General features: G+C 33.6%; 2 protein-coding genes across 2 annotated transcripts; both read right to left on the bottom strand.

The window, feature by feature from the left end:
- Positions 1–1,633: 1,633 nt before the first annotated feature.
- On the bottom strand, positions 1,634–4,617 carry LOC128218516 (uncharacterized). The gene is made up of 2 exons (XM_052926195.1): positions 4,247–4,617; positions 1,634–3,832 (listed from the first exon to the last, which is right to left on the bottom strand). Exons 1-2 carry the CDS (start codon positions 4,342–4,344, stop codon positions 2,467–2,469), a joined length of 1,464 nt encoding a protein of 487 aa, XP_052782155.1. The 5' UTR covers positions 4,345–4,617; the 3' UTR covers positions 1,634–2,466.
- A 6,768-nt stretch (positions 4,618–11,385) lies between these two features.
- LOC128217625 (dynein regulatory complex protein 11-like) lies at positions 11,386–25,353 on the bottom strand. Its single transcript, XM_052924890.1, has 18 exons — positions 25,207–25,353; positions 24,681–24,771; positions 23,922–24,158; positions 23,455–23,574; positions 22,904–23,092; positions 22,278–22,349; positions 21,711–21,919; positions 20,697–20,805; positions 19,443–19,559; positions 18,310–18,385; positions 17,954–18,102; positions 16,975–17,096; positions 16,190–16,380; positions 15,393–15,592; positions 14,860–14,943; positions 14,113–14,290; positions 12,411–12,649; positions 11,386–12,098 (listed from the first exon to the last, which is right to left on the bottom strand). Exons 1-18 carry the CDS (start codon positions 25,215–25,217, stop codon positions 11,952–11,954), a joined length of 2,541 nt encoding a protein of 846 aa, XP_052780850.1. The 5' UTR covers positions 25,218–25,353; the 3' UTR covers positions 11,386–11,951.
- Between the last annotated feature and the right edge of the window lie 26 nt (positions 25,354–25,379).

Below are 25,379 nucleotides of genomic sequence, written 5' to 3'. Positions count from 1 at the left end.
CAATGTGGACCTCCCAGAAGTTAACTTGACATGTCTTTATTCCATATAGCCCTCCCAGCAGCAAACCAGACACGTATTTATTCCACATGGCCCTCCCAGCGGCAAAACAGGCAATTCTTGATTCAATATGGTCCTCCAAGCGGCAAAACGGACAAGTCTATAGTCCACATGGGCCTCCCAGTAGCAACCTAGACAAGTCTTTATTCCATTGTATTCCATTCGCTATTCCATTACATTTACTCCAAGCAGCAAACTAGACAAGGTCTTATTCCATATGGCCCTCCCAGCAGCAAACCAGACAAGGCTTTATTCCATACGACCATCTCAGCCAGCATAAAAAATATCTCGATTCTATATGGTCGCCCTAGCAGCAAACCAGACACGTATTTATTCCATATGGCCCTCCTAGCGGCAAACCATGCAAGTCTTTATTTTACATGGCCCTCCCAGTAACAAACTAGACAAGGCTTTTTCCATTTGAGCATCTCAGCCAGCACCAAACCAGACATCTCTTGATTCTATATGGTCACCCAAGCAGCAAACAAGACAAGCCTTTATTCCATATGGCCCTCCCAGCGGCAAACCATGCAAGTCTTTATTTTACATGGCCCTCCCAGTAACAAACTAGACAAGGCTTATTCCATTTGAGGATCTCAGCCAGCACCAAACCAGACATCTCTTGATTCTATATGGTCACCCAAGCAGCAAACAAGACAAGCCTTTATTCCATATCGCTCTCCCAGTAACAAACTAGAAAAGACTTTATTCCATATGAACAACTCAGCACCAAACCAGACATCTCTTGATTCTATATGGTCATTCCCAGTAGCAAACCAGACACAGCTTTATTCAAAATGGCCAACCCAGCGGCAAACCAATTAATTTTCGGTTCCATATGGCCCTCTCAGGAACAAACCAGATACGTCTTGGTTTCATATGACCCTCCCTGCAGAAAACAAGAAAAGTTTTGATTTCAAGCAACAAAACAGATTAAGTCTTGATTCCATTTGGCCCTCCAAGCAGCAAAACAGTTAAAGATTGTATCCCAGCAGCAAACCATGAGACTTAGAAAACAATATATATTAAGATCGATTGACTGATTGAATGATTGATTGGATGACTGATCGATTGCTTAAATACATGATCAATTAATAGAATGATTATTTTATTGATTAATAAATCATTCATTCATTTCCCCATATTTTCCTTTAATTTACATATGTCTACTTATTCTTTCCAAGTATCTGCCTCCGTTTTGTGCCTCTATAGTTTCTACTGTATAATGACTGTATAACTTTTGTATGTTTAAAGGTTATAACATACCATTTCTAAACGGAATCCTAAAATATTAAAATGGTACTAATACATTTGATATTTCTTTGTAGGAAATGTCATCATTTTTTTCGCATTTTAATAAAAGGATGAGAGCTATTCAATGTTTGTATGTTAAGAGTAGTTACACACATGAGTGATAAGACAAAACAATATTTTAATAATATAATGATAAATACGTGGACCATAGTACATACTGAATCATTTTCATTTACTGTGTCGTCATAAAACTACCTATTGGCACACATAAATGGAATATTTAAGAGAGCACAGTTCTCAGTTCAAGTGTGCATCATTTGAATGTTCATGCATTGTGAAAAAGATTTAATCGACTCTTTCCATCCATTCATCCATTCATTTATTTATTCAATCATTCATTAATTCATCCATCCATCCATCCATCATCCATCCATGCATCTATTCATTAATTCGTTCGTTCGTTGTTAACATGTTATTCAGTTTCAACCCTACATCAAATTAAACGCAAGACTATACATATGTGTGTGTGTGTGTGTGTGTGTGTGCGTGCGTGCGTGCGTGCGTGCGTGCGTGCGTGCGTGCGTGCGTGCGTGCGTGCGTGCGTGCGTGCGTGCGTGCGTGTGCGTAAGTAAGTAAGACAGCAAAGATGATTACACATATAAGGGGCATTGTATAAATCAACAAGCCTAAGACAAATTATCGTAAGATCACGTTTTGAATACTAAGCAAGTGTAAAAAATAGAATTTAATGTTGTTAGCCGTCAAATCTTTTTAAGCCTAGGCTAGAGTGATATTTGCAACCATAAGATTTGTTTCAAAATATATCTCACTACAACCAAGAATAAATAATTCGAGACCTGATCCCACAATACGTTTGTTGATAATATTCCCCGTCGTCATGATGTCATACTAATGTTTACGGTAATAACATGCCTTATAAATCATTAAATATACATTACAGTGACACATGTACCGATATATTATTCAAAACGGGAAAATATAGAATGTTGTTAACGAGAGTTATTATCCACATTAATGAGAGTTGAACATTATCCAAATCATCGACAAGAAATCGATAAGGATTCTTTAAATATAATCCCACGTAGTTCGTTCCTTTTAATTTACAGAATACAGTAAACATATTTGTATTGTTATTCATTGCAGCATTATGACAAGAAGCGTATCTTTCCACCTGCCGACAAACAGACAGGAAGTACGGCTGCTGAAGAACAAAGCTTTGGGGCAGGACACTCCGTCTACTTTTTTGGCCAGGGTGGTCAACTTCGTCTTCCCGTCCTTGTCAACTTGCAGCACTGTTTTGGAGTCCCATGCGCAGACAAACACGTGACCGGCAGGTGACACGTCTATTCCAGTAGGCTGTATCATGTCAGGGTCGGTGAATGTGGCCAGCGTGTTGCCCATGTTGTCTAGTGTGATCAGTTGATTTTTGGAGGGGTTTGTGATGTAGATTCTCTTCCCATCGTTACTGATTACACATTTCTCAACCGCATCACTCTCTGTTTTGTCTTCGTACAGCTTCTTCACTAGCTGTCCCGACATCGTGTAGACGTACAGGGCGGTACCGGAGGATATGTAAAGCTGATCCCCGTGGTAAGCAGCGGCAAAACATTTATGATTAAAACTTAACTTCCTCCTTACAAAGAGTTTCCCTATTGCAACATACATGAACTGAAGTTCACATATTTGATCAAAGTAATTTACACAAACGGCAACTTCATCCCCGCAAATGTGGCACACCCCCCAAGGAGCCCTGGCGACATCATAGACGTCCACAACCAAGTACTCCCGGTCTAGAAGTTTTACTTTACTGTGGTTCCGGTCTGTGATAACAACCTGTCCACAAGGAAGTTCACATACGCCCCCGATATCACATTCAAGGGTTTCGGAACTCATCTTAACATTATACTCCTTGGATCCTAGCACTTGGAAAACATGTTCTTGTGGGAATTGTGCTGCAACAGTAACACAATCATTTAGCACTCCAAAGCTTTGTGGAGAGGAGAACCATTTCTCTATTGTTTTGTCAGGCTGATATGTTAGATAGTATGTTTCAACTGATGACATTCTATGTACATGTGCTCTTGCTTCGTTCATTTTGTCTCCACACTTCTTAACTCCAATGTACAAGGTGGGTTCGCCTGACGACTTTTTGTTTTCAATTGCATCCATCAAGCTCTTCAGATCTTCATGCATTTGTTTGCAGAAGTCGATATCTTTCTTTATGACCGTTTCGTGTTTCGCTATCAGGCTGTCCAACTCGTCTACAGTTGTTTTCTCCATCTTGTCGAGACTGGCGTTTATATTTTCACGGATTGTCTTGTTTTCGTCAACAATGACAGCTCGAGTATCCCACAGTGAGGCGCTATTTTTCGTTCTGGCGTCTTCCATATCTTCTAATTGCTTTCTTAAATCAGCTACCTCTTTTGGTAGTTGTGTAAACATTGGATCTTTGCGGATGCCCTTTGCAACGTCTGGAATGTGCAGTATCGATGCGCATTGTCTGGAAACGAAAGATAAATACATGGTACAAATTTGTGCTTTATCAAGTGTGATTATTTCTGCCTATTAATAAGCGTGTCAATGTCAAACAAAAAGTTTTTAACTATGAATTCACTACCGGATCCAGTCAAAATCCAAGTTTACTTTCAATATCTATATAGGAGGAAAAAAGTAATAAAATACGATCAAAATGGATCAGTTCCACAAGAAACTGTCAACGTTTTCAACCAAATAAATTTCGGTTCGGATTGAGGGGCGAAACTCAAAAGATTACGCCCCTAAATTAAAACTGCAACAGAGTAGCTCGTTCAGGTATGATTAGTTGTTTCTTTGGGTTTATCAGAAGCATATAAGTCAGAATGTCTACTTCAGAAATTGATGCTTATGTTCTGTTATGGTAAACTTCGAAACCTACCTGTGACCTACAGCGACGCACACCGGACAACATAGCTTGTCATGGTCGACACACACGAGCTCCAATGCTTTACCGGGGTGTTTCTCGCATCTTTCCATGGCATCCACCGTCCCTGGTGCCGCCGCCCATTTCTTTACGTCCTTCCGATCGAGCACCGCGTGTCTCTTGTACAGTTTGTTGTGAACCGGGACACAGTTATCGCAGTAATATTTTGTGCACTGTGAGCAGAAATGTTGAGCTTCCGTGTTCAGTCTTCTTCGCAAGCGGAACAGACGAAATCGTGGATGAAATCACCGCCCCTATGAATGGAGGATTCAAAGTTTGATGCCATATTCCTGTCACACCCTGGATTTAAATGCAATCAAAACGTTTCAGAGTCCTTCCGCCCTCTTTCAAAAAGGGAAGTAAATATATCGTATCAACCTGCATCGGCGTAGCTCCAATAGGCACGGTAGGCCAGGGCCTACACATCGTTTCCAAAAATGAAAAATACAAAACGTCCAAATCTGCTATAAAAACTGAAACGTAAGGGGGGTGACAGCTTATGCCTAATATACATTCAAGTTAACCGCACAAGGTTAAATGAGCATTTTTTTTTTCAAAAACGTTTAGTGCCTACGTTTTGAAGACAGTCGATAATATTTTAACAAGCGCATGATTTCAATAAGCATCTGTTTAACTCGGTTTTGTATACAAGTTGCAAAGCGGGAGTATATTTTGAATGTCATTTACATATTTCCCCCTTACCCCGACCGTGGAATGATGACTTCAAACTCAAACTTTTATCACAGAAGTGGGAGTTGGTCAGTGATTTCAAATTTCCATCGAGGTACGTGTGACAGATGTTTAATCGGAAAAGTTTCGGAATTTCGGACAAAAATAAATTATTATTATTATCTTGGTTTATCATAGAACAAAAAGGTAGCAACTATTATAACTTTAATATTTTATATTTTGCCTTTTCCTGCTGTATGGATATATAATTCTTCTTAGTTTAATAAACTTACACCATTTATGTAAACAATAACGTTACACTATTCTGCAGTTCATTTATAATCAATCCCCCCTTTCCTTTTATCACAATGGCCTATTCACCTTTTCACCCGTCAAGAAAAATGTATAAATATATACTGCTAGGTACTATGTTTTACTGTTACTTTTCCCTTCCGTTCGTCCGTCAGATCGTCCGTTCGATCACCCATCTATCCATCTATGCATCCGCCTGTACATCCGTAAATACAAAACCTATATTCTGTGGTTTGGGCTATGGTCAGGGATAGGGTTTTAGGTTATCATTTAATTGTTAAGTCTGTCATGGTGGGTTAAACCATAAAATTGGATAGTGGGGTTAACAAAAACATTGTGGGGTAAAAAAGATAAAAACACAAGAACCCAGAATATATGTCTCGTCTCGTAAGAACGTCCGTCCTAACACAATCCGTATGTTTATCCTTCCATCGACCCATCAGTTTATCCATCCAATTGTCCTTCCGTCCATCTCTCCGTTCCTGTCGTGATTTCATTCCTCCCTGCATCCCCTCTTCCATCCACCCGTACGCAGACAATCTACCCAACAGTCCGTCTTTACTCCGTCCATTGATCCGTCCGTCCACACATGCCCGTCAATACAATATTTAAATATTTACAGTTATTTTGTCTATATTCTATGGTGGCGTATCACTGCCGTAAGATAACCTGATAGTGTGAGCGAATTGTTTCATGTTAACCATTTAATTTTCACGTTAATTATCTAGTTATCCAGTTAATACTCGCGATATTTTTTTGATAAGATAAATATCATAAGACTAAAATAAGTCTTGAAAGTGCCCAGAACTGCCACTATTTTACCCTTTTTAGCTATACAACACTAACAGATTAACTAGTAATGATTTGCGAATTCCACTTAATAAGTAACATATTAACTGGTTAACTAGATAAGATTCGTGTTACCTCTTATCTATAAATGCACTTTTGGCTTGTAGCAGCAACTGGTTATCAAGTTATGGTTTGCGAATTCCACTTCGTAAGTAACATACTAACTGGTTAAACGTGATAAGATATATTTATACAACTGGTTATCTACTTATGATTTGCGTGTTTCACTTAATAAGTGGTAACACGAATCTTATCTAGTTAACCACTTAGTATGTTACTTACTTAAGTTACTAAGTGAAATTCTCAAACCATAACTAAATAACCTTTTAGCGCCTGAATCTGGAACGCATTTGTAGGTAACTCGTAAGATCTGTTGGAGGCAATCGAGCAAACGAAGGTGTTCATACATAGATCAAGCTGAGAGAGCCTTGTATGGGATGCCCTTTATCAGGAAGCTGTGACCTTAGCTGACGAGTTCCAGGTACATGTGTAAACGTATTACTTGTATTTGCATGCTGATATCATGTGGTTGCTCATGAATATAAGTATTGATCTACTGGTGCATATAGCAAAGCGTGCATTATGAAGCTATATTTTGATTGTAAATAATTTCATTGTCATCTTTCACTCTTTCAAAATGAAACCCTATTGCAAGTACTTCCATGGTCATTTAATATACTCTTTCAAAATGAAACCATATTGTAAGAACTTTCATGGTCATCTTTAACTCTTTCAAAATGAAATCATAGTGTAAGTACTTTCATGGTCTTTCAGAATGAAATCATATTGTAAGAACTTTCATGGTCATCTTATATACTCTTTCCAAATGAAACCATATTGTAAGTACTTTCATGGTCATCTTATATACTCTTTCAAAATGAAACCATATTGTAAGTACTTTCATGGTCATTTTATATACTCTTTCAAAATGAAACCATATTGTAGGAACTTGATGGTCATCTTATATACTCTTTCAAAATGAAACCCTATTGTAAGAACTTTCATGGTAATCTTATATACTCCTTCAAAATGAAACCATATTGTCAGTACTTTTATGGTCATCTGATATACTCTTTCAAAATGAAACCCTATTGTAGGAACTTTATGGTCATCTTATATACTCTTTCAAAACGAAACCGTATTGCAAGAACTTTCATGGTCATCTTATATACTCTTTCAAAATGAAACCATATTGTCAGTACTTTCATGGTCATTTTATATTCTCTTTTAAAATGAAACCCTATTGAAGAAACTTTATGGTCATCTTAAATACTCTTTCAAAACGAAACCGTATTATAAGCACTTCTATGGTCGTCTTATATACTCTTTCAAAATGAAACCTTATATATAAGTACTTTCATGGTCATCTTATATACTCTTTCAAAATGAAACCATATTGTAAGAACTTGCATGGTCATCTTTAACTCTTTCAAAATGAAATCATATTGTAAAGACTTTCATAGTCTTTCTAAATGAAACCATATTGTAAGAACTTTCATGGTCATATTTTACTCTTTCAAAATGAAATCATATTGTAAGTACTTTCATGGTTATCTTATATACTCTTTCAAAATGAAACCATATTGTAAGAACCTTCATGGTTATCTTTAACTCTTTCAAAATGAAATCATATTGTAGGAACTTTATAGTCATCTTAAATACGCTTTCAAAATGAAACCATATTGTCAGTACTTTCATGGTCATCTTATATACTCTTTCAAAATGAAACTCTATTGTAGGAACTTTATGGTCATCTTATATACTCTTTCAAAACGAAACCGTATTGTAAGCACTTCCATGGTCGTCTTATATACTCTTTCAAAATGAAACCCTATTATAAGTACTTTCATGGTCATCTTATATACTCTTTCAAAATGAAACCATATTGTAAGAACTTGCATGATCATCTTTAACTCTTTCAAAATGAAATCATATTGTAAAGACTTTCATAGTCTTTCAAAATGAAACCATATTGTAAGAACTTTCATGGTCATATTTTACTCTTTCAAAATGAAATCATATTGTTAGTACTTTCATGGTTATCTTATATACTCTTTCAAAATGAAACCATATTGTAAGAACCTTCATGATCATCTTTAACTCTTTCAAAATGAAATAATATTGTAGGAACTTTATGGTCATCTTAAATACTCATTCAAAACAAAACCATATTGTAAGTACTTCCATGGTCATCTTATATACTCTTTCAAAATGAAACCATGTTGTAAGAACTTTCATGGTCATCTTTAACTCTTTCAAAATGAAATCATATTGTAAGTACTTTCATGGTCTTTCAAAGTGAAACCATATTGTAAGAATTTTCATGGTCATCTTTTACTCTTTCGAAATTAAACTATATTGTAAGTACTTTCATGGTCATCTTATATACTCTTTCAAAATGAAACCATATTGTAAGTACTTTCATGGTCATCTTATATACTCTTTTCCAAATTAAACCATATTGTAAGTACTTTCATGGTCATCTTATATTCTCTTTCAAAATGAAACCATATTTTTAAAAAAATCATGGTTATCTTTTACTCTTTCAAAATGAAACCCTATTGTAAGTACTTTCATGGTCATCTTATATACTCTTTCAAAATGAAACCATATTGTCAGTACTTTCATGGTCATCTTATATACTCTTTCAAAATGAAACCATATTGTAAGTACTTTCATGGTCATCTTATATACTCTTTTAAAATGAAACCCTATTGTAGGAACTTTATGGTCATCTTATATACTCTTTCAAAACGAAACCGTATTGTAAGCACTTCTATGGTCGTCTTATATACTCTTTCAAAATGAAACCCTATTATAAGTACTTTTATGGTCATCTTATATACTCTTTCAAAATGAAACCATATTGTAAGAACTTGCATGGTCATCTTTAACTCTTTCAAAATGAAATCATATTGTAAAGACTTTCATAGTCTTTCAAAATGAAACCATATTGTAAGAACTTTCATGGTCATATTTTACTCTTTCAAAATGAAATCATATTGTTAGTACTTTCATGATCATCTTTAACTCTTTCAAAATGAAATCATTTTGTAGGAACTTTATGGTCATCTTAAATACTCATTCAAAACAAAACCATATTGTAAGAACTTCCATGGTCATCTTATATACTCTTTCAAAATGAAACCATATTGTAAGAACTTTCATGGTCATCTTTTACTCTTTCAAAATGAAATCATATTGTAAGTTCTTTCATGGTCTTTCTAAATGAAACCATATTGTAAGAATTTTCATGGTCATCTTTTACTCTTTCGAAATTAAACTATATTGTAAGTACTTTCATGGGCATCTTATATACTCTTTCAAAATGAAACCATATTGTAAGAACTTTCATGATCATCTTATATACTATTTCCAAATGGAACCATATTGTAAGTACTTTCATGGTCATCTTATATACTCTTTCAAAATGAAACCATATTGTAAAAACTTTCATGGTTATCTTTTACTCTTTCAAAATGAAACCCTATTGTAAGTACTTTCATGGTCATCTTATATACTCTTTAAAGATGAAACCATATTGTCAGTACTTTCATGGTCATCTTATATACTCTTTCAAAATGAAACCATATTGTAAGTACTTTCATGGTCATCTTATATACTCTTTTAAAATGAAACCCTATTGTAGGAACTTTATGGACATCTTATATACTCTTTCAAAACGAATCCGTATTGTAAGCACTTCTATGGTCGTCTTATATACTTTTTCAAAATGAAACCCTATTATAAGTACTTTTATGGTCATCTTATATACTCTTTCAAAATGAAACCATATTGTAAGAACTTGCATGGTCATCTTTAACTCTTTCAAAATGAAATCATATTGTAAAGACTTTCATAGTCTTTCAAAATGAAACCATATTTAAGAACTTTCATGGTCATATTTTACTCTTTCAAAATGAAATCATATTGTTAGTACTTTCATGGTTATCTTATATACTCTTTCAAAATGAAACCATATTGTAAGAACCTTCATGGTTATCTTTAACTCTTTCAAAATGAAATCATATTGTAGGAACTTTATGGTCATCTTAAATACTCATTCAAAACGAAACCATATTGTAAGAACTTCCATGGTCATCTTATATACTCTTTCAAAATGAAACCATATTGTAAGAACTTTCATGGTCATCTTTAACTCTTTCAAAATGAAATCATATTGTAAGTACTTTCATAGTCTTTAAAAATGAAACCATATTGTAAGAATTTTCATGGTCATCTTTTACTCTTTCGAAATTAAACTTAATTGTAAGTACTTTCATGGTCGTCTTATATACTCTTTCAAAATGAAACCATATTGTAAGTACTTTCATGGTCATCTTATATACTCTTTTAAAATGAAACCATATTGTAAGTACTTTCATGGTCATCTTATTTACTATTTCAAAATGAAACCCTATTGTAAGTACTTTCATGGTCATCTTATATACTCTTTCCAAATGAAACCCTATTGTAAGAACTTTCATGATCATCTTTTACTCTTTCAAAATGAAACCATATTGTAAGAACTTTCATGATCATCTTTTACTCTTTCAAAATGAAACCATATTGTTAGTACTTTTATGGTCATATTATATACTCTTTTAAAATGAAACCATATTGTAAGAACTTTCTTGGTCATTTATTATACTCTTTCAAAACGATAGCATCTTGTTTGTCGTCCTAAGTTATTTAAAGTGACACCAATTATTCAAAGTCAATACATACACATGTTTAACAAACATACATTTTGAGTGATATGCCTTTAACAACTAAAACTGAATAATGCTTTTTTTGGAAATTTTAATTACTGATAACAAGATTGTAACCGTGTATATCATAGCTAAACACGCTAAATATGAAATGATTGCTACAAGATAAACTGTGATGTACTGTCGTCTCATAGGGAACGTCTCATAGGGAACAAATACCGTGTTTTCTGCACCTTTCTTTCAAATTAAACTCTGTATCCTTCATAATAACCATTGGTCGACATTTATTCATCTTTGAACTTTTCTCTCAAATGAAACCTTGTATCAACAATCTTGGCCATTTAATCTATTCTTTCACAATGTATTTTCTTGGTCATTCGATATACTCTTTAAAAAAACATTAACTTTCTTGGCCATTTAATTTACTCTTTAGCAAGAAACTATCTTGAAAGTAATTTTCTTGGTCATTCAATTCACTATTTTAGCAGGAACCATCTTGAATGCACTTTAAGTGGGAATAACTTGAGAAACTACATAACAACAATGTTCTTAAATTTCAACATTTATTTACCAATATCACTGTCATTTACCAATAACACTGTCATTTACCAATAACACTGTCAATAAATAAACTTGGACGGGTAGAATATATTATCACAGATTAATAAACAATAACCTTAGAGAAACTTTGTATTAAACCCAATTTAAAAACAGCTGTATGTTAATCAAAGTAATTATTTAGCAATTATTTATAATAGGAAAGTGCATAATTAAGGTAAGTATAACATGTTCAAGAATATTGTACAGCATGTAAATGCACACACATAATTATATTTTTAACTTTCAGTCTCTAAAACTCACATAAACAGCATTATTTTGAATATTCATGGCATAAACAACAAAATACTGCAAATAGGAATATTTTGATGGAACTTCACCCTAACAGGATGTGGATAATGTTTCATTTGCATATTTTTACAATACTAGTGTCATCAGCAGTTTTTTTCCTATTAAAATACAAACACAAATGATCTGCATAGATTTAAGAGTCTTTTCATTATTTAATTTTATTTATTTTATTGAGTTTTGCTTAAGTACAATGAACAAACGTATAATGTTTATTTCTTCTTTTTCTTTCCCTTCTTTCCTTTCTTTCCCTTTTTGCCCTTTTTCCCCTTGCCGCCTTTACCACCCCCACCTTCTTCATCATCACCTTGAGCGGCCTTGGCACGCTTTTTGCCAAGAGGAGTTTTGGCATACCAGCCCTGCAAAGAAAGACACGAATATTGTTGGGTTCATTTGCAATGGTTGAAGGTACTATCTTGTCTTTTATCCACAACTATAGTATCGTAGGCATATAATGAAAAATTTATAGCTGAATAATTGTCAATTTGAAATGATATTTGTTTTGCTGATTTTTATATACCTACATATGGGTACACTTCTAACAAAAACATATCGGGTACTTTACAAGAAAATGTTCATATTTATACACAGTTAAGAGAGCATTTTCACTACAGAACTTAGAAAATTTCACAAATTGGAGATAATAAGACAATCAGACAGATGTACATTACCTTAAATGCCTCCTCCTCTTCTTTGTAAATTGGGTCAATTCTGGCCAATGGGGCGATAAACTCTACAGCCTGCATTGGGCGTTTGGAAAGCTGCTGGATTCGCCTGTCTGTCAGGACCTGGCCAATGGCTGTCTGCATGTGGCCTGGCGTGTAACCGTCAGTTACTTTAGCCAGCGAGCTGACATCAAGACTGTTTGTAATCATCCCGTTGTTCTTGATGATCAATCTACGCCACAGCACTGTAAGCAAAGGTGATGATTATGATTACTTATTTTTGCACATCTGACGGGCAATTCTGTTGAGTTCGGCCATGCTTGAAAGTTCTATCATGCACCCCTAGGACATTTTCAAAAAGTGTGAATGAATATACTCATGATATCGTCTGCCAAAATAGAGGCACTCACATTATCATCAAAAACCAAATTTAAACAAGCAATTGGATAATGAAATAAAACTTTTAACACTGTGCAAAGTTTGAATTTTCGACAGAAAATCAATAATTGTTAGTTGATGAGGCACACTATTTTTAAAAAAATAAAAATGCCACTTTTACCATGGCAGGACTATTTTTTGCTTACAACTAAGTTACGTAACATATAGTTACATGTATTTTTTAAGGTTTATAATCACATACTGAAATAAATATTTGTCTAAAAAGGCATATCTTACAGGAACTAACTGACATCAACAACAGACTTCAAATAATTGCATATCATAAAAAAGCAGTTAATTTTCAAGCTATTTAATGAAATGAACAGACTAGTGTTTTTTTTTCATCAAATTTTACACGAATTGATATATCTACAGTATACAATGAAAAGTATAAATCATGTACATTTGATCCTAAATGAGATTCAGATTGCATCATTACATTGCATACAGATGACAGATACTTATAGTTGTACATTATATCATAATCAGTCACATGAATAAATGACTAATGATATAAACCCATTGAAATACCAAGTTGACTAGACTGAGTGTCATGAAATTTAATGTATACCACTTTACAAGTTGATAAGTGGACAAAAATCACATGCTAAAATACAATGAACAATTTGTCCTTATTTAAATAAATGAAATAAATACAATGGTGTTAAAATTTCCTTGTTTTTAATTTATGCTTAATTTTTTTACCAGCAAATCCTTTTAATATATACATTTTGTTAAAAGAAATATACATGCCAAAGTGTAATATAATATCTGTTGCCTTTTCATTTCCCAATGAGTAAATAAATCACCAAAAAACAAAAGAAAAAAATGTGCAGATTTAATAGTAAAGTGATCAGGACGCCACATATCACTGTTTTATTTGTATGCTAGTTAAGCACTGCAAAAATTAAGATGCAAATGAAAATGAAATGTAATTTATATGTTTCCATGTTTAGATGTCTAACAAATCATGCTTAGTTGTCCCGATGCTTGAAATAAATTCCTATGCATAATGGGGCCGTTTCGTCAGGAATCCTAGGAGCAATTTTATACCAAGGAGAGATCAACAACAATAGAACTGTACCATTGACAATCCCACCTAGGAACAAAATCGCTTCTAGAGTTCTTGATGAAACTACCCCCAGCAACCAAATCGATGTTTTATCAGACTATATATGAAAACCTTTTATCCTAAAATAGAACGCTTCCACTTCACAAAAAAAAACAATGGAAAATAGGAAACAAGGGGAGGTTACTCTTTATTACTTACAATGCCTGGAAGCATAATCTGGCCTTGGAATAAGAATTAGTCTCTGGTAACATCCAACAAGTGGCTTCATTTCACCGTCAAACGGGCATCTCGATGTTCCGATTAGCAGTAGGCGATCATCCGATTTTATCGTTTTCAGGGCTTTAGGCAATTCTTTCTTAAGACGTTTTGGATCAGTCTGAAATTCAAGGAACATGTTCATAATGTCTTTAAACAATGACTTGTATCAGATGTGACTATAACAAACAATATTAACTTGACAATATTGTGAGATATGTTAAACTTGTATGTTGTCAATGTTGAAAGTTACTTTTAAATTTGTACTGTAAATTAGAAAATCTTTAGACATTTCAAAACAAGAGCAAAATACTGTTTTAAAGTAATAATCTTTTTTAAAAATTGAGAAAAAATTTCTTTTTAAATTTAAGTTTCTAACAAGTGAATAACAACATGAATTATTGAATAAGTGACATTAAAATATACAATATGCCACAAAATAAAACAATAGAATAATTACCTCCTGATATGAAAAATAGCAAAAATGTATAGTTTACATCTCAAGGATGATAAAATAAACAAAAAGGATTTGAATTTTAATAATTTTCGTATCTTGATTCATCATATCCATAAATGTAAAAATTTAGTCTGACCTAAAGATTCTTGTTAAAAATCATGAACATGGTGTATGGGTTGGACTTTAATGAATATGATTATGTTAAGACAGGAAAATTATAATTTAATACATACAGGGTCTGTTTTGGGGATTTTTTTCTTAAACATTTTCTCGCAGTCGCCAACATAAAATACAGTAGGTTGAAGGGCTCGGCCAACCTAAAAACAAAATAAAATAATATTCTGAGATTAAGAAAACTATTATATATGTTTGAACAAAAACAACTTATGGAAAAGTATTTATCAACGATTAATTTTCATTTTATGACATTCAATATTATCATTCGAAAAGTTGATCCATCAGAATTTGTTTTTAGAATACTACCTACATTTACAGCCAATGAAGTTGCAGAAAGACAATCATTAAGAACTAAGCTTAAGAATTTCAACTTTCGCGGGTGTTTCAAAGTCTGCCCACCGATACTCATCAGATACACAATCCCATGTCAGTCAATTAATTTTTTTATTAAGTCAGTTAGATGACTTAAATTAAAATTTAAATAATTAAAAAGTGCTCGTTCACTACGCTCACTCCACCCATTCTTAATCAGATTTTAATTCATGTCATCTAACTATCACGTAGACACTTAGGAACAAGATTATAGTACCTTAAATATAAGATGCATTAACATTTTTAGGCCATCCTTCCCCGGGTATTTCCCGACAAGATTTGCTGGTGAAAGGTCAAACAGATTAGCCCCAGTCTCGTTGCAAATGGCATGCACAAGCATCTTTTTCCCTGAGCCACGTGGACCAGCTAGAAGAATGGACTTGGTCAGTGGAGCTTGCTCATGGACTGCAGGAGACCCTGTAAGATAGAATAATACTTTGCAATGTGCTTTCAGATATACATCACATGCAATACATCTAATACTTTTGTAATGTTAGTAAAATTGTTATTACAAGTAGCAAACAGAACTTTCTTTTTATAATTTTTTTAAGAATCTGATCACCATTTAACACATTATCGATGGTAATTCCACCAGATTTAATATAATCAAAATACACATTTTTATGAGGATGATCCCCTAAACAGTTAACGCACTGCATTGCTTCAGATTAAATGCCAACGCTCATCTGTTTGTGTTTTTTGTCAAACAAGGGCCATAACTTCACAATTATTAAAGCTAGAGTCATGTGTGATTGTCACAGGCAACAACAGTGACACAAAGGCTTTGACCTCAACTTTTTTTTAGAAAACAGACACACTAAGAACCAGTTTCCATGATGTATGTTTAGAGCCTTAACTGTTTAATTTAGCTCCAAGTATTATAGTGTAGAGGCAAATGTGTTTCCAGAAAGAAAAAAAAAATCTACAGTATCATTGTTAATATCCCTGTACAGTATCATCTTTGGTGAGGTATTTTTACCTTAGTCTTATTACATTATCTATTGATTGTCTTACCCAGTGGAAGGATTCCAAACTCCGTCACCAGCCTACGGACATCACTCAGTGAAGGCATTGGTTCAATGTTCGCCTGTCGCAGAGTGGTTCCAAGGTAGCTGTACTCGCCCTCAAAATCAGCCAGCTTTAGCAGAGGGCTCCGAACAATGATTCCCTGCATCACTAGCTCCTCATAGAGAGATTCAATAGTCCTGTTCATAAAAGATGTGAAGGAAATATTAACACAATGATTAGAATTCTACAAATCAGTTGTGCAAATTATTTGACGTACTACCCCAAAATCAATAGAGGTCATAGGTGGACAATGACCATGTGCATACCAAGTTTGAAGACCCTACACCAAGTTTTTCAAATGTTATAAGTTGCAAAAGATGTGTGATGACAACACGAACGACACTGCTTGACAAAGTACAGATTTCTGAAAACGGCAAAAGTGAAAGTCAACAAGAGGGCCGCCAAACAAACATCAATGCTTGTCGGTAGTTTTTCAATCAAACAAGGGCATTAACTCAATAAATATAAATGTCATTGATATACACAGTCATGCATATTTTCTCTCACAACAAATATGTGCACAACACTCACACTGATGAGGACACCATGGCTAAAGCAATACCATAACTTTTCTTTTCAAAAAACAGACCATTAAAAGTTTTAAGTAAAACATTTTAGTTTATGCCAAACATACGTCTAACTAACTAACCCAAATACTAATTTGCGTGAAAGGGCAATGTTTATGAAACAATTAATTATAAAAGATAACATTTCATCTCAAGCGCACATACCTGTCCGGGGTTAAATCCTTCTCCTTCTTCTTCTTCTTGCCCTTCTTTCCACTCTTCTTCTTCTTCTTCTTCTTTTTGCCCGACTTCTTCTTCTTCTTACCTCCCTTGTCACGGTCAACAGCCTGAAATGGCAAAGCAATAGTTAGTTAGCTTGTTTGCATAAACCAATTGATTTATGCCAAGGGTTTCCCTGACACAAAAAGAGCTGAACATTGGGTAACTCTCTTGTCTGTTTTCTGAGGTAAAAAGCTGCTGCTAATCCTTTAAAACTGGTTAATTCTTTGGTTTGGTTTAAGTAATTTAATATGTTCAATATTTACCAACAATTACTGTTGACCAATCAAGTTTCTATATTTATTAATTTATCTTATAAATATGACCTGTATTAACTTATTCAGTTTCATCAGTTGGCTTTTGGTATGCCACAACAGGTGCATGGAGGGGCTCAAACCCATGACTTGGTGGGTTAGAGGTGGATACATTCACCTTTGACATATCAATGGCACCGAAAGAAAACCAGTAAATCCCAAAGTGGTTCTTTTCAGCAAAGACAAAAATAAAAAAGTGAAAATCCTGATACTGCAAATTTTAGCACAATGTTGAGGGTTAGTGCAAAACTGACAATTTTGTTAAGATGTAATTCTACCAGTTTTATACAGAATTGAAACTGTTTTGCGCTATTGACCTGCAAATACAGGGATTTCATTCAACCAATGCATTTACAGCCTTTTATCACATGGTGATTTTCTTAGATAATGCTTTCTGATTGGCTATCACAATGGGTGTTTTCTCAAAAGAAGCATAAAAATTAGCATATTTAAGAAAGTTAAAAAAAGTTTTTCTGCAAAAATGCATGTACTGGTTTTTCATTTGGTGGCATCAATATATCCCCTTAATTTCCGTATGCAATGATGAGTTCATCTTTAATTGTAAAAAAAGTAACATGCTTCCACAAAATGCTATCAGCACAGTAACTCACAGCTTTAAGATTTTTCAGCTCAGTCCTCATGAGTTCATCCACTTGTACACGAATTTCCTCTTCTACCTCCTTTCGTTTCTCTTCCTTAATCAGTTCCACATCATGCTTCTGCGGGAAATTATCAGCTTCGTTTCTTGTCTGCCAGACACCTGGGGAAATTAAATAGGACCAAGTTTTATATTGTGGCAAAAAAAGGTGAATACTGGTATCACAGAATTGACATCATTTATATATATCACTGAAACAAAAAAGTTTAAGTTACATGTATACATTAATTAAAGAAGCAGATTGAAGCTTTTCACTTTCACACCTCAAGCTGTTTACTGGACAAACAGCACTGAGAAAATGACTCCTACCTTTGAAGGTGTCCGTCCCATCATTGACAGCTGGTACGAAGCTAGAAGGGGCCATCTTCCAGCCCTCTTCTTCCTCCTGTAATATTAAAACATTTTATTTTATGCATACCATTGGTTTATAGAAATTTATCAGTGATACATTAATGATATTTCACTTTTTTTGCTGTCCACATCAAACTTCAGCATGCACGTAGCTTGGACTAAATGTCAATAACATAATTTCCAGCATGGGTTCAAACGTCATTAAGATTTGAGTGCACTTTAAATAGCAATAAGATATAAATCAGCGTCATTTTGAATGAGTTTTGAGCATAAAAAATAGAAATTGTTTGTTTCATAGGGATATAAATTTTATTTCATTTTGTGAACACCAAAAGTTCACAGTTTCACTCATGTACTACAATACAGCTAAGCTATGCTAACCCACTAGTTTAGGGATCACTTTAGGTGCTCATTCGATGAAATATTATTAATATCGCACTGAAACAAAAATTATCTTCCATAACTAATGGCTCTTCAAAATAAAACAGAATCCTATTGCCATTTCAATAAACACACCAAAAAGCATGAAATAAAAGCATTCCATACCAATGAAAAACACTCTTTTCCTCAATCATGTGTCAAGTCACAATAGTTGAACATATTGACGACATTTTTATTTACAAAATTATAAGTGTTCGAAAACGTAATATTCATACAGACCATATTACAACAGAGTTATATTGTTTGAACTTACTGATTGATCCTGATGTTGAAAATACAACAAATAAGTAGTACTATATATATATATAGAACAGAAATAACTTGACTTCTATTGATAAGCCAGATTGTTTAAAAAAAACACACAGCAATTTAGTGACTTAAATGGTAGATCAAGTTGAAAAATATAACTTCTTTTTCAAATTTTAGAAGAGCATCGTTAAACATATACAGAAACACTTAAAAAATGCAGGCTATGGCTAGTCAGCACAGTGTGATGATCTTTTTTTCATATTTTCATATTTAAAAATATTACCTTAAACTTTATGGTCACAACATTCTGTTGTAGAAACCTGACCTTGACCTCGATTGAAATGATTTTTATCCATTTTTTAAAAATACCTGATATTGCCATAATCATATAATCTACTCACCTCATCATCACCACCCTTTCCTTTCCCTTTCTTTCCTTTTTTTCCCTTCTTTCCTTTTTCCTTCTTGTCCTTCTTTTTCTTGCCTTTCTTTTCTTTCTTCCCTTTCTTGCCATCCTCCTAAAACATTGTATGATACAAATACATGTGTGTACGATCTATGGTAAAATGAAGAAAAAGATTGTCTGGTAAAAACATAATCCAACAGCAAAAACAATAAAAAATATGTTATTTAAGCAACAGCTAATTATCTGTTCTATATCAGTAACCAATAAGCATTTTACTAATTATTCATCTACTGTGTTCTTTTTAATTCACAAAAAAACACCAATATATTCAGCAATTAACAGTAATAGTTACTTTCTGACAAAAGAATTCCACCTTTATATTCAAACTTTCAATGAAAGAAATTGTATGCGATCATTAATGACATACATAACAATTACTATACTACACTTTATTAACAGTGCAAATATATTATATTTTCATACATACACATCAGTACGAAAGAATGATATCATTCTGATTGTTTATATCATTCTGATTGTTTCTATTAATTTAGGCTTTTAATCAATGTCATTTCAACAGATAACTTTCATTTAGCCTTTTGTAAACAATGCTTTGTGTGCAATAAAAAAACAACTTTTTAGCTACAACACAAATCATTCTTAAATCAACATACACATTCATTGACACGACAATTATCATATCTCATAACAAAATCTAAAGTGTCCAAAAATATCAAGACCGTGTTCAAATTCACTGGACTGTGTTCACATTTTTGTAACCAAAATGACTACACCAGTCTACCTCGCTGTCGTCCCAATCTGAGTAATAACTTCTAGACGAATCGGAATAAGAGGAACCAACCGATTTCTTTCCAAACCGATAGTAGTGCTGCTTGTTTGCAATGTTTTTCAAGTTACATTGATGATAATATTTTACTATTATAAAAACCTATGATGACAGGAGCACAGTAACACTGACGTGTTAAGATTTGAGTTACATTATCAAATGATCGAAGTAAATAATAATGATGATACTTGATAATTGTAAATGTTCAAAATTAAGTTAACTATTATGAACTAATGTCAGAACGTATTACCAACAGAAACAAAGAAAATTTTAAATTGCAAGTTCCATTCTAAACCAGTTTTATTGACCAGTCAATCTGAAAACTAATATTAATATAATTTCCAAGATATTAATCATGTAACCTAAACTGTTAGTTAAATTGTTGTGAACATTAATAATTACCTTTCCAGCAAGTTCAGCCTCAACCTCAGCAGGATCTTTTTGTTTGAAGATAGCCGCAGATCCTCCGTCATCTTCATCAGGGTATTCTGGAAACTTTCCTGTTGCGTCCCTGAAATAGTTTGATTTTTGCACCTTTTTGCCTATACATGTACAGGTATTAGCCTTTCAACAACAAAATTAATATTTTGCTTTTCTGAGTCTCAAACTTAAGAAGCTGGTAAATATTGGCCCTGGGCTATGACAGTAACTGAACATTTTTTATGAATAAAAAAACAAACAAAAAAAAGATGAGCTAAATATCTCTGAGGTAAGCCATTCATCATTAATACAAAAATGCTACTAGTAAAGTTTCATTTTTAAGTCAAAATTTTTTAAGTTTGAATATTTTTAAGGTTTTCACTGAAACCTTTTTTAGATATAGGTATAATGTTATATGAGAAACAAATTAATAAAAAAAATGCTTTATAATTGTAGTAAAATTTTGTTGTATTACCTCCTTCTAGTATATCATATCATAGCAGCATTATGGTGTTATTAAAAATGTTATCCATGATCGGGACCATGTAAAATCAATATAATGCTTAAGCAATATAAACTTAACATAAAAATACTTTATGTTAATATCTAAAATGCCATTACATCTTTGCATCCTAGTGATGGATCGCTTACCAAGTCATCATCCAAAACCTTAAGTTTAGTTATCATATCTGTAATCATATCTGTAAATGTGGATTATTGAGAAATCTTAACTAAGGTCAACTTTTTCCTCTCTTTAGAGGTTAAATTGTCCCTAAATTCTCTATCAATCCTATTATTGATTATTTTAAATAATTTATTTCAACTATATTGAGATGACAGCTGGGAGCTAATATAAATCATTCTCTTGTCAATTCCTAGGCAGAAACAAATACTGTGTCCTTTAGAAATGTTTCTCTGGTGGGGATCGACCACTGGGAAGAGATAGCACAGACACCAGCCCACTCTAAACCCCTCAAATCCTTTTCAGTTCTGTACCTGCATTCAATAAACCACTGTCTGATTTGGTCCATCATGGTTTCCTTCACGTCCGGGCCCTCCGTCTCCCGAATCTTGTCCTTCATCGTAACCAAGGCTTGCTGGTACTCATTCTCATGCATTTTCTGTGTAAGACGGCGCTGTTGTTCGGTCTTATTGGCCAACGCCTGAGGGGTGTTCTTTACACTTGAAGGCATACTGGGCGGAGCCTATTTTTTCAGAGAAAAAATTGCTTGATTAAAGCACTGTGTTGAAGTTAAGCCTCTAAGCCTTTTTTTAAGATGCTTAGCAGGCTCATACAAAATGCTATACACCTGGGCATGTAACTAAGTATATTATAATAGTATTGTAGTTTGGGGTGGTTTGAGACAAAGCTCTAATTGTGATTTAATTTAAAGTGTAATGATTCAATGGCACATGCAAGCATTCTTGGGCTGTATTATAATGCACAGTCAGAAAAACGACAAAACCATACAATCTTTTTTCTTAAGCACTGAGTAATTGTTTAAAACATGACAAAAATTGCAGTGGTTTGAAGTTTTAAATAAGGATTATTTAATAACCAACCATTCCAATAAAGATCATCTCCTCCTCTCTTTCTTTCCTTGTCTTCCTACGCTGGTAAAATCCCTTCCAGACCTGTTGAGAAATAACAAAACATTATATAGAACAGAATATCACACTTAAACAATCAACTTGAAGTTTCAATGTTAATCAAAAGAGAAAAACAAACAATCCTGCTAGAAAATCCAGTTAGAAACTAGCATTTTCTTTTCAATCTATATATATTAAAAAACTATTTCTTATACTATTCAAACTAAGCAAGTAATAGGTCAATAATTTTTTGTCTCTAAAACAAATCTAACTTAAATTAATCAAGTGATGTATGATTGAAAATGTACTGGTGTTTCAAATACAATAAACAAGTGAAACAAGGCATTTCAATTTGAAAACAAGGTGTGTTTCAAGTAAAACTGCTGAAAATAATAAGGTCTGTAGCTAAGGATTTTTTATTATCGTTAATTGTTTTCTTTGCAAATAAAACAACTCTGTATTGAGTGGGCTGGTAAAAATTAGTGTTATTTGGGTTACCAGAACCACAGCTATTTTTCATTTTGGCCTTAATAACACCAGCATACTGTAATAACATTATTACTGCTACAGTGTGTCTTTGAATGTAACAATGAATTTACCTTCTGGATCCTCGATGCAGCCACGTCATGGTCAAGAGTCGGAGCGCCTCGTCGTGCAGCCTCTCTCTCACTCTCTTCCTGTCTTCTGATCTCCTTCATGAATTTGGCACGGAGCCGACCTTGTCGTGCACGCTCATGAATCTGGACCAATCGGATCGCTTCTTCGAATGACATCTTCACGTCTTCTTTCTGTGTTATGACATAAAATTACTATGGCAATTGAAAATATTATTGCTAACATATACATTTTAAAAGTTTGAAAAAGTTGAAATTGACATTTCTAAATGTTTTTTTATCTGAATAAAATATATCAAATACTCTTAGCAATAAATGTTATTACTCACTTAACAGAAGCTTTAGCTAGTTGGAACCAATCTATTACAGTTGAGTTATGAATAGTTCATTGGATAAAAAAATACTTGAGTGTTGTTCTTCGGTAATGACCAAGAACTTGCCCCTTAACCATCTTAAACACTCAATCTTTTTGGTGAGGGCTGACTACCAGACCACCTCAACAAATAGACCACCTCAAAGTCTATCATTCTACATACCGTATCTTTATCCTGCGGACCAAGTTTGGTGAGGATCTGACCGAGAAGTTTTTCCCTCTCTTTCAATGCTTCCATTCTCTCATTGATGAAGTACTTCGGAATAGGGATCTCTACATCATTCTGAATTAGCACAGATAATTGTTACATTTACACAGACAATTTACATAAACTAGTCACTGTAAAAACAATTTTAAAAACATCATACAAAAACTTCCTAATATTGTTTTATAGACTTAGGCCTGAAAGCTAGATTGCCTATTACACCTTTTATTCATAATATACATTTAAATTCAGATTATAAGGAACTAAATTAAATATCATTGTGATAAATACCAGAAACATATTCAGAGATCAAAATTAACATTCAAATTGTAATGGGACACTCTGGTACCCATAAGCAATATTAAAATTGGTTATGTTTAACTATAACATTTTATTTTCATATTACAATACATATAAAGTCTTACGGGTGTTAACTTCAAATCCGACAGAACATCATCAAAGTAATGGTACTCTGAGAACTCCAAGTTGACCATCTCATGTTTCAACTCAAGGATTCTACCCATGGTCCCGTCTAGGACATGTCGAAGGACCCTTCGCTTCTGTGGGTGGACAATCTGATCATAGCACATTTCAAGCCGCCGGAATATTTGTATGTACTTGATGTACATAGTTGCCAGCAACTGGAACGCTGCAAGACGATCCTGAAATATCAATAAAATATATCAAACATGTAATAATCTATTTGAGGATTCATTATAAATCATACTTTGAAAAGCTTTGGGGCAGATTTATCCTACAGTGCTTGAATAATAGCACAAGCCCAGAATTCCACTCACAAGTAAAATGCATTCCTGGCTTGCTTATAATGTGATTTTATATAGCACAGTTTGTTCAAAATGTTGAACCTATTTTGAGCTTGTTCATCCAATAGTCTTATTATGAATTTATGATGACTGATTAAATAGAAGAAATGTTTAGAGCTTAGAAGTTTCTACAATCTGAAATGAGTGAGGACAAGCATTGAATATTGAAGGTCTTAATAGTTGTACAAACTTAAAGGATTTTTGACCAAAAACTTGATATGTCAATATTTCTAGTCACTTCCTGTAAGTTTATAGAATATCCATGAAATTAACATTTACTTATTAAAACTACATGTATTCTTAACATTAGCAGGCCAGTAAATATATGTAATCATAAAATGAAAAAAGGCTTGTACAAACCCGTTCTGGCTTCTGGGGTTCTGCAGGCATTTCCTGGACCAGCAGGTCCATAAGAGCCGACTGTGCTTCTGTCCATTGCTTGTTATAAGTGCTGTAAAAAAGGAAATTTGAATAAGATCAAAAGACTGTCCTTACTTCTTTTAGAAAACTGATACTTTTTCAGTGGTTTGCAGTCGATTGTATGTTTATTTGTCATGTCTTCACATTAAACTTGAGAAAAACGAAGTGCATTTAATGACCACATGATTTCTTAAAACCACTTAAGTCAAAACAGGAATATAATTGAAAATTTCCTAATATATATATAGCTATGCACCAAAATGACATTCCAAATCATTGATGTTTTTGTTCGCAACACAGCTTATTGTGTTTATAAGAAATAATCATGGCAAATGACGTGAGCAATGAAATGGAAAAAAACGTTCATAAATGAAAACTCGAATCCAAAAATACATAAAAGTAAACACCATCGAGAATAAGGCACAAATAAGCTAATGTCATGCCAACAAAAAGCACATTTACAAACCTGTGTGACATTTTGATGGTTATACTACTTCTTCATAAGAAATATAACTAATTGTATACGATATTGACCAAAAATAGTTTTGTTTGTTATGGTCGTCCTATTTGGACGCCATATTGTAATCTGTACTCGTTGCTATGGGAATTTCGAGATTATACGAGATATTCGCGAGACCA

This window comes from Mya arenaria, chromosome 14, assembly GCF_026914265.1.
Source record: "Mya arenaria isolate MELC-2E11 chromosome 14, ASM2691426v1".
NCBI classification, from domain to species: Eukaryota; Metazoa; Mollusca; class Bivalvia; order Myida; family Myidae; genus Mya; species Mya arenaria.
Note: the sequence above shows the minus strand (reverse complement) of the source record. Positions and strands in the feature narration are given on the sequence as shown.